Source organism: Scomber scombrus, chromosome 11 (assembly GCF_963691925.1).
Source record: "Scomber scombrus chromosome 11, fScoSco1.1, whole genome shotgun sequence".
In the NCBI taxonomy this organism is placed as follows: domain Eukaryota; kingdom Metazoa; phylum Chordata; class Actinopteri; order Scombriformes; family Scombridae; genus Scomber; species Scomber scombrus.
The window spans coordinates 30442227-30451546 of record NC_084980.1 but is presented as its reverse complement, the minus strand read 5'-3'; the positions used below and the strand labels follow the sequence as shown (position 1 = coordinate 30451546).

The window sequence follows — 9320 nt, the reverse complement described above, 5'->3', positions numbered from 1 at the left end:
TGTAGGATTGGGTGAGGGGCTGGCGTCCAAGTACAGCCTTCTTTAGCACCCTGATGAAGTGCAGCCTCTGCTGAGCTTTTTCACTGTGGTTGCAGTGTGTTTGGCCCAGCTGAGGCTCTCTGAGATGTGCAGGCTGAGGAACTTGTAGCTCCACCACAGTTCCCTTGATGGTGATTGGCTGCATAGGGTTAGGGCTCGTCTCCTGAAGTCTATAATGAATGAGGGCCCCCCCCCCCAATGAGGCCATGGATTGTGGTGTCATCTGCATATTTAAGAATATTGTTATTGTCCTGGGTGGAAGTGCAGTCATGTGTGTATAGTGCAAAGAGTTTGGGGCTCTTTGGTACTCGGTGTGAGCGCTGCAGAGACCTTGTTCCTCATCCTCACCACCTGTCGTCTGTCTGTGAGGAAGTCTAGCAGGTTGGTGTTGGTACTCCCAGGTCTGCTAGCTGATCGTGTTGAAGGTGGAGCTGTAATCCAGGACCAGGAGCCGTGCATAATGTGTCATATTACAACCTTTTCCTGTTTGAACTACACTGTAACTTTCTCATAAAAACGTCAGAACATCTTAAACAGAACTTCTCTCAGAGACTGAAACATCATCACTGTTATTGGCCTTTAGAGCCGTTTCTGAGCAAACTCTTCATTATAAAAAGTTTGTGATGTGTTTCTAATAATAACAACAAAGGAATAAAATATATCAGACTTTAGATACACACACAATACTTGTTAGTAGACATATAGATAGATATTCTCCTTTAATCCTTTAATGCTTGAACACTATCAGGTCCTCACAAAGACAGAACATACACAAACGCCAGAGTCAGACTGAGGTTAGATAACAGATGTACAACTTTCCATTTTAAAACCAACACACACACACACACACACACACACACGTGGATTCGCTCAGTCAGCTGCTTCCTGTCAGCTGCCTTTTTCCCTGGAATGACTCGCTACCAAAGAATCTGAAGAGAGAGAGAGAGAGAGTGTGTGTGTGTGTGTGTGTGTGTGTGTGTGTGTGTGTGTGTGTGTGTGTGTGTGTGTGTGTTTGAGTGTGTGTGTGTGTGTGTGTGTGTGTGTGTGTGTGTGTGTGTGTGTGTGTGTGTGTGTGTGTGTGTGTGTGTGTGTGTGTGTGTGTGTGTGTGTGTGTTTGAGTGTGTGTGTGTGTGTGTGTGTGTGTGTGTGTGTGTGTGTGTGTGTGTGTGTGTGTGTGTGTCTCCTGCTACTTTTGGAGGCAAATTTCAGACTAAAAACCAGGTAATTGGGGATAAAGTTGGGAAAAAGCAGGTTTATGGCTCCGGTGATTAGGCAATGTCCCCAGAAGTGACCTAGGGCATTTCTGTGTGTGTGTGTGTGTGTGTGTGTGTGTGTGTGTGTGTGTGTGTGTGTGTGTGTGTGTGTGTGTGTGTGCGTGCGTGTGTGTGTGTGTGTGTTTTGGGTGGGGTGAACATTAAATACTTTCTGCTAACTGTGACTTGAGATAAGATTGGAGCGAGACTGAGCTGTGAGGTTAAAATCCCTGTCATGTTCCAGTTGAACTCCAGCCTATATCATAATTATTAACTAAAGCGTTAAAATGGATTCAGAGTCACATAAATACACAGAAACACAAGAAATACAGTTTAAAATAGATTTGAATGATTAAAAATGAGGATAAATAAAGATCTATAGAAATGTAGAGAGACAGAAGAAGAGAGGAAAGACTTGTGTGCAGACAGAAAAGCAGAAGCAACAAGATGAGTCAGGATTTATAAATACTGACAGAAGAAGAAGAAGAAGAAGAAGAGCTGACCACCAACAATCCCTCAGTCCACAAAAACAACAACATATTTAAAAAAGCCAGAGATGAAAATACGACTGACGGCATTAAAGATGAAAGAGTTTCTATCTGTGTTCAAGCAGATACAAGAAACCTGAAACTGTTTTACAAACAGACTAAAGTGGAAACAGTCAGTAGGAAGTGAAAAAATATTTCAGATAAGAGAAGAAACGTTTTCCAAGAATCAACACCATGTTTTTAGAAATTTACTGAAACTCTTTAAAACATGAAACTACATATTTTTTGAGGTGTTTTTACTCCACACACCCACACACACATACAGACATACACACACACATATACACACACACACACACACACATACACACACACACATACACACACACACACATACACACTCACACACATACAGACATACACACACACATATACACACACACATACATACAGACATACACACACACATATACACACACACATATACACACGCACACACACACACACACACACATACATACACATACACACTTACACGCACACACACATACACACACATACACACACACATACAGACATACACACACATGCAGACACACACACACACACACACATACACACACACACATACAGACATACACACACACACATACAGACAGACACACACACATACACACACACATATACACACACACACACACATACATACACATACACACTTACACGCACACACACACACACACATACAGAAACATACACACACATACAGAAACAGACACACACACACACACCCACTCAATCATACAGACACGTTTATAACATAGCACAAAAAGTAAGTAAATGTATATTTGTAGATTATTTCTTTGTTGTAACAAAGCTTCTTGGTAATAAATCTAATATCGTATGAAAGCCTGTTTATATTCCTTTTAAATGGAGCCTCATTTATAAGGAACCTGCATTAATGTGATGAGCAGCAGAGATGCCGAATAACTACTTCTGTTATTGACTCTTGTATGGTGGAACAAGACATATTGGCCATTTAACAAACAGGAGCCTCAGTTCAAGCAGATACAAGAAACCAGAAACCTGAAAACTGGATTTCATTTTACAAATCAACCAAAAGTGAAAACAGTCAGTAGGAAGTGAAAAAACATTTCAGATAAGAGAAGAAACGTTTTCCAAGAATCAACACCATGTTTTTAGAAAAGGACTGACACTCTTTAAAACATGAAACTACATATCTGCTATGAGTTTTTCCCACACACACACCCACACACACATGTTCATGAACATACTAAGGAAATGTGTGTTTTGTAGAGTATTTCTTTGTTGTAACAAAGCTTCTTGGTAATAAATCTAGTACTGTATGAAAGCCTGTTTATATTCCTTTTAAATGGAGCCTCATTTATAAGGAACATGCATTAATGTGATGAGCAGCAGAGATGAGTATCTGGGTTGTCCCCATGAAAAATGTGTCAGATCTTCTCTGCCGATGCCGAACAGCTACTTCTGCTATTGACTCTTGTTTGGTGAATGACTGAAGTCTGAAGAAACAAGACATATTGGCCATTTAACAAACAGGAGCCTCAGTAGTTTGAGGAAGAACCATAGACTGTATATATAATGGACGTAACATCCGTGACGTCACCCATTGGTTTGTGGACTGCTGCTCGGAGGCCAATAGTATCGGATCTGAGCAGCGCCATCTTGAACATTTCAGGTGCATGCTGGGAAAAATAAAAATAGGGATTCTACTTATATGGGCATCAGGATGAGCATGAGGCGCCCTCCTGAACCTGTGAACCAATCAACCTGTCAATCACCACGTAGCCACGCCCTAATGCATACCCTGCTTTATCGTCACATATAAAATCAGGGAGGCCAAAATGTCCCAAATGAACATCATACTGCATTGAAGAAGGCTTTAAACTAGCGATTGAGACCATAAACACATTTTGAAAACGTTTACTGAGGTTAGAAATCAAGTGAGAAGTTGGTGAATTCTCCATTGACTTGTATAGAGACGGAAGTCCTTTTGACACCAAAACGGACGCCCCCTGGTGGCCTTTTGATAGAATGCAGTTTTAAGTTACTTCTGTTTTGGCCTCATTTCAGAGGACCAGAACTCCCTGCCTGGAAAGAACCAAACACATTACTTACTTTTTGTGCTTTGTTTATATTCACACATATATGATTATAGATATGTGAACACTATTTATAAGCAGGAAACTGGTTGTTAGGATAACTCATATATAACATGAACACAACATGTTAATGTTAATGACAAAGAAACCTTGAAACCCAGAAAGACAAAAACAGATTTTTACTTAAAAAAAACTTTATTTTGCGATCACAAACATCATTACAACAGTTTAATGCCATACAATCCCTGACACTGCAGCATGAACATACAAAGCAAAAAATAAAAAAAATAAAAAGAAGCTTGTACAGGTTTCCAGTCGGACCCTCACATCAGTACCACAACGTTTCCTGCCTGCTCTCTGCAGCCAGTTTCATACTGGGACTGTACTGGTTTTACATGGCTTCATGCACCAGGCAGGTCAGGCTACATTTAAACTGTGGAAACTGGAAATTAAAGAAAAAATGAAATGAGGAAACAGTTTGAAATGTTTTTGTTTGCTTCACACTGGGACCAGCAGCGGCTCCAGTCCACCCAGTCAACTGGCTACTGAGCATGTGCAGACGCTTTCCCACCAAATGACCCAGAGAACTACATCAACTGCAATCTTAATGATTACTTTCATTATTGGATGAACTGATTCATTGTTTGGTCTTTAAAATGGTGAAAAATGTTGATCAGTGTTTCCTAAAGTCCTCAAACGTCTCATTTTATCAACAACACGACAAAAGTTAAATTTACTGTCACAGGCTGGTAAACAAACCAGAAAATATTCACATTTAATAAGCAGGAAGCAAAGAATTGGAAGGTTTGTTGTCTATAAAAAATGACTCAAAACAAGTCAAAACAGTTGGCAATTCATTTAACCCTCCTGTTGTCTTCGGAAGGGAGGGAGGAAGGAAGGAAGGAAGGAAGGAAGGAAGGAAGGAAGAAAGAAGGAAAGGAGGGAGGCAGGAAGGGAGGAAGGAAGGGAGGAAGGAAGGAAGGTAATGGGGAGGAAAGAAAGAGAGAAGGACGAAGGGAGGAAAGAAGGAAGGGAGGATGGAAGGAGGGAAGGGAGGAAAGGGATGGAGGGAAGAAGGAAGGACAGAAGGAAGGAAGAAAGGAGGATGGAGGGAGGAAGGAAGAAAGGAAAGAGAGAGGAAGGGAGGGAGGAAGGACAGACGGAAGGAAGGAAGGAAAGAAGGAACAGTCAAAACAGACGGGATCAATTTGACCCGGGAGGACGACAGGAAGGTTAAAAGATGCAGACTAATCGATTATAATTGATGAATCATTGCTGATTAAACCCAGAACCAGGAAACAGCCTGAATAGCAGGTTAAACCCAGACTGAGACTCTAAAGTCCAGCTGAGGCTGAAGGGGAAGTCATTGGCTCTGCAGGTATTTTGGTCATAAATGTAAATATTGGACAAATGAATTCTGATGTTACAACCTCGGCCACAGAAACCTTTCTTTCTTTTTTTTCTTCTGAGGTAGGAAGTGCGGCAGAGGACTTAAAAATCAGTCTTATAAACTTAAGGCGGTAAGGTTTGTGGGTTCTGGAGGTGGAAGCGATACCGCGGCGTTGATCCGTCAGACCTTTAACAAAAAAAACAACAACAACAAAACTCCAAGAAAACGGCGGCTAACAGATCCGAACTGCTAAAAAATAAAAGCTGCATTCACGTCACATCAGAGGAACCGCTGCTATGTTTTAACTGGATTTAAGTTCTATTATACTGAAAATGCATCTGATCGTGTTTCCTGAGATCTAAAAATGATCATTCCTCTTTGTATTGTTGTCTTCATGAATCATTTTTTATAGTTTAACCACAATATGACTCATATTATATGAAGACTTCCTTTCAAGACATCTGCAGCTACTGACGAGGTTCCTTCGTCATGTGCCAGACTGATGATGACTCAGTTAGTTATTCAGTACCCAACAGTTATCATTATTATTATTATTATCATTATTATTATTATTATTATTATTATTATTATTATTATTCAGAGACAGATTATCACCACAACTGCAGGCATCTTGGTTTCTAGAGAACAATAAAGAGCCAAATTGTCCCAGAAGAATAAAAACCTCTAACAGGATGTCGTGTTTAGGCTATTTTTCCCCACAACTATCATATCATATAATTGGGTATTTTTTGTCTTTAGCAGCCTTTAAACTAAACTTAATTTCACATAACCCAACAGCTCGACAGAAGAGGTTTTTAAACAGCAGGTAAAAAGGTGAAAAACTGATTTTAGACTCAAGGCAGTGCTGCTAGAGTCACAGGAAGTCTAAACTAAAGAAAAAACACAACTAAAAAACAATGGAATATATCGGAAAACATTCAGAGTAAATTAAAAATGTAATCATGTAATCATTAAGCATCATACAGCAGGTCAAACTCACTAATAACTGATCATCTGAATCTGTTTCTATTTTACTTTTTATTACTTTTAATTTGAGGTAGTCGTCTTTTTTTTGTCTTCCGTACCTTGTGGAGACTTTTCAGATACTTTTGTTCTACGTGTATTTGTTCAGTTGAAAAAGGGAAAAATAAAAACACGACTTTAAGCAAACGTGAATATTATGAATATTATGGGTTGTAAACCAAGGTATTAACATTTTTGTACAGGTTGTAAAATATTCTAGTCGGACACATAAAAAACCTGTACCTATCATGTATTAATGAAAAGTGGAAAAAGGGACAGTTGTCTCCTTTTCGTATCTCCATAGTTCGTCATTGTTATTTTTCATTAACCCATTTAATCAACTGAGTCTTCAGACATTTGACTGGTTGAATCGTGTGCTCTTGATTGGTTGGAACAAAAACCTGCAGACACACAACCGTTTATGGGAGAGTTTGGACACGCCTGCATTAGATTAAAATGTCTCCATGATCTGTCTTCACAGAGAGATTATTAAGAATAGACTGCCACTACCATTTCTTTCGTTCTTGTTCTTGCTCTTCCTAAACAAACGCATTTGGCAGCCTAAACACGTCAGACTTGCAGAAATAGGTGTGACGAAATGTCTCTATGGCGCCCCTAGAACACGTAGCCCCTCGCTCCAGATTGACGTAGAAGAACAAAATTCGGTGTGCATATGTATCGTGTGAAGATGGATAAAAAAGTCTCTTGGAGCCGTACCCTAAGTCCAACAGGAAGTCAGACATTTTGATTTCTCTCCATTTCCAGTCTTTCGTACCTTTAACAAACTCCTAAAGATTTAACCGACTTCAAATTCGCTCAGTATCATCGTAAGCTGTCATGAAAAGTTATCAACATGTATTTCCTAAGTTATACGTGGTGTTGCGGTGAGTTGCGATGTTTCTTTCAGTGGTCATTATGAGATGTTCAGTAAACTTATAAAACAGTAAACTATTTGTGGAGCTACAGGAGCACGAAACATCCTGGAAATGTGTAACGGCGAGCAAAAGAGACTAGAAATACAAGCGTTAACTGTGCTATTATTATTATTATTATTATTATTATTATTATTATTAGTTTGTGTTTGTTATAGATCCGACATGACGTGAATGCAACTTGAACAAAAACAGCTGATTTTTACACTTCTTGGATCAACCGAGAAAAATCACTCCATCATTTATAACAACAGGAAATATATTCTTTCATAAGAGAATTTAAAACAAAAACAGAAACATGAGGTTAAAGAGAGATGTATAATCTGAAGGTTTGTTCAGTAGTTTCTTTGTTTTTTGAAAATTTGGACCCAAAAAAATAACAAAAACACTTTTTTCTGTCGAGCTGCGTCGTTCCAGTTTCAGTTCTGCTGAAGAAGCGTCGAGTTAATTTGTCTGCAGCATGCTTTTGATCTGCTTGGAGGTAGTCTCATCGTTCAGATGTTTGGTCGTGTACCTGCCGAGGGGGGAGGGGGAGTGGGGGGGGGGGGACAATTCAATACAACTAGTGATCATATCTGACTTCTGATGGACATATGGAGCTTTTCCATTATACAGTTCTAACTCTACTCGACTTACTGTCACAGAGGACGAAAGAAACCAGAAAATATTCATATTTAAAAAACTGGAATCAGAGAATTTGATACGATAAACTTTATCGGTCGCCTCGGGAACTCAAGCTGATACATAAATACATTAACTCCAACACAAAAAAAGGAAGGCGAAGACAGGAAGAAAAGATGGAAGGAAGAAAGAAAGGAAGGAAGGAAGGAAGGAAGGAAGGAAAGATAGAAAGAAAGGAAGAAAGGAAGGAAGGAAAGAAAGGAAGAAAGAAAGAAAGAAAGAAAGGAAGAGAAAACAGGAAAGAGCGAAAGAAAGAGAGCGAAAGAAAGGAAGGAAGGAAAGAAAGGAAGAAAGAAAGAGAGAAAAATAAAGGAAGGAAGGAGGGAAAGAAAGAAAGAAAGAGAGCGAAAGAAAGAAAGAAAAAAATAAAGACAGAAAGGAAGGAAGGAAAGAAAGAAAGAGAGAAAGGAAGAAAGAAAGAAAGAAATAAAGAAAGAAAGAAAAGGAAGGAAGGAAGAAAGAAAGGAAGGAAGAGAAAACAGGAAAGAAAGAGCGAAAGAAAGAGAGCGAAAGAAAGGAAGGAAGGAAAGAAAGGAAGAAAGAAAGAGAGAAAAGATAGAAAGGAAGGAAGGAGGGAAAGAAAGAAAGAAAGAGAGAAAGAAAGAAAAGGAATAAAGAAAGGAAGGAAGAGCGAAAGAAAGAGCGAAAGAAAGGAGGAAGGAAAGAAAAGGAAGAAAAAAAGAAAGCAGGAGGGAAGGAAAGAAGGAAGGAATAGTCAAAACAGACGGGGTCAATTTGACCCGGGAGGACGACAGGGCCCTTAATGGAAGAGTTTGAACATGCCTGTATTAGATGGTGAACAATTAAAATGGTACCAAACCCAGTCGAGCCGAGCCGAGTCGAGCTAGAACTGTATAATGGAAAAGTGCCAATAATGAATGTTCAGTCTGTGTGGTGCGTCGTGGTGCGTTTGAGGACTGTCAGACCTGAGAGCGTTCAGTAATCCCTCCACGCTGCTGGGCGGCTGCTCCTTCAGCACTCGGATGCATCCTTTCATCTGCAAATAAACAGGTTTAATACGTCCATCATTAAACATTTAAATAAGACTGAGACCAAATAACTTATTTATTTAGTTTTGTCATATTTCTTCCATTTAAATAAACATATTATGATAGGAGTTGTTTGTAAAGTAGGCGAGCTGCAAGTCATTACTACTATCTTCAATATTTATTTATCCCTCCTGTTGTCCTATAATCAAGGAAGGAAGGAAGGAAGGAAGGAAGGAAGGAAGGAAGGAAAGAAACATGGAAGGGAGGAAGGAAAGGAGGAAGGGAGGAAGAAAGAAGGAAAGGAGGGAGGAGGGAAGGAAGGAGGGAAGGAAAGATGGAAGGGAGGAAGGGAGGAAAGAAGGAACGAGGGAGGGAGGGAGA

At 39.6% G+C, this 9320-nt stretch overlaps 1 protein-coding gene across 2 annotated transcripts in view; it reads right to left on the bottom strand.

The window, feature by feature from the left end:
* Positions 1-4106: 4106 nt before the first annotated feature.
* LOC133991143 (CYFIP-related Rac1 interactor B-like) overlaps positions 4107-9320 on the bottom strand; it is a 21584-nt gene continuing 16370 nt past the window's right edge. For both annotated transcript variants that reach the window (XM_062429615.1, XM_062429614.1), the window contains exons 10-11: positions 8877-8947; positions 4107-7783 (exon numbers count right to left, since the gene is read on the bottom strand). In XM_062429615.1, the coding sequence (XP_062285599.1) occupies positions 7714-7783; positions 8877-8947 (141 nt within the window). In that variant the 3' untranslated portion in view covers positions 4107-7713. The remainder of the gene's footprint in view (positions 7784-8876; positions 8948-9320) is intronic.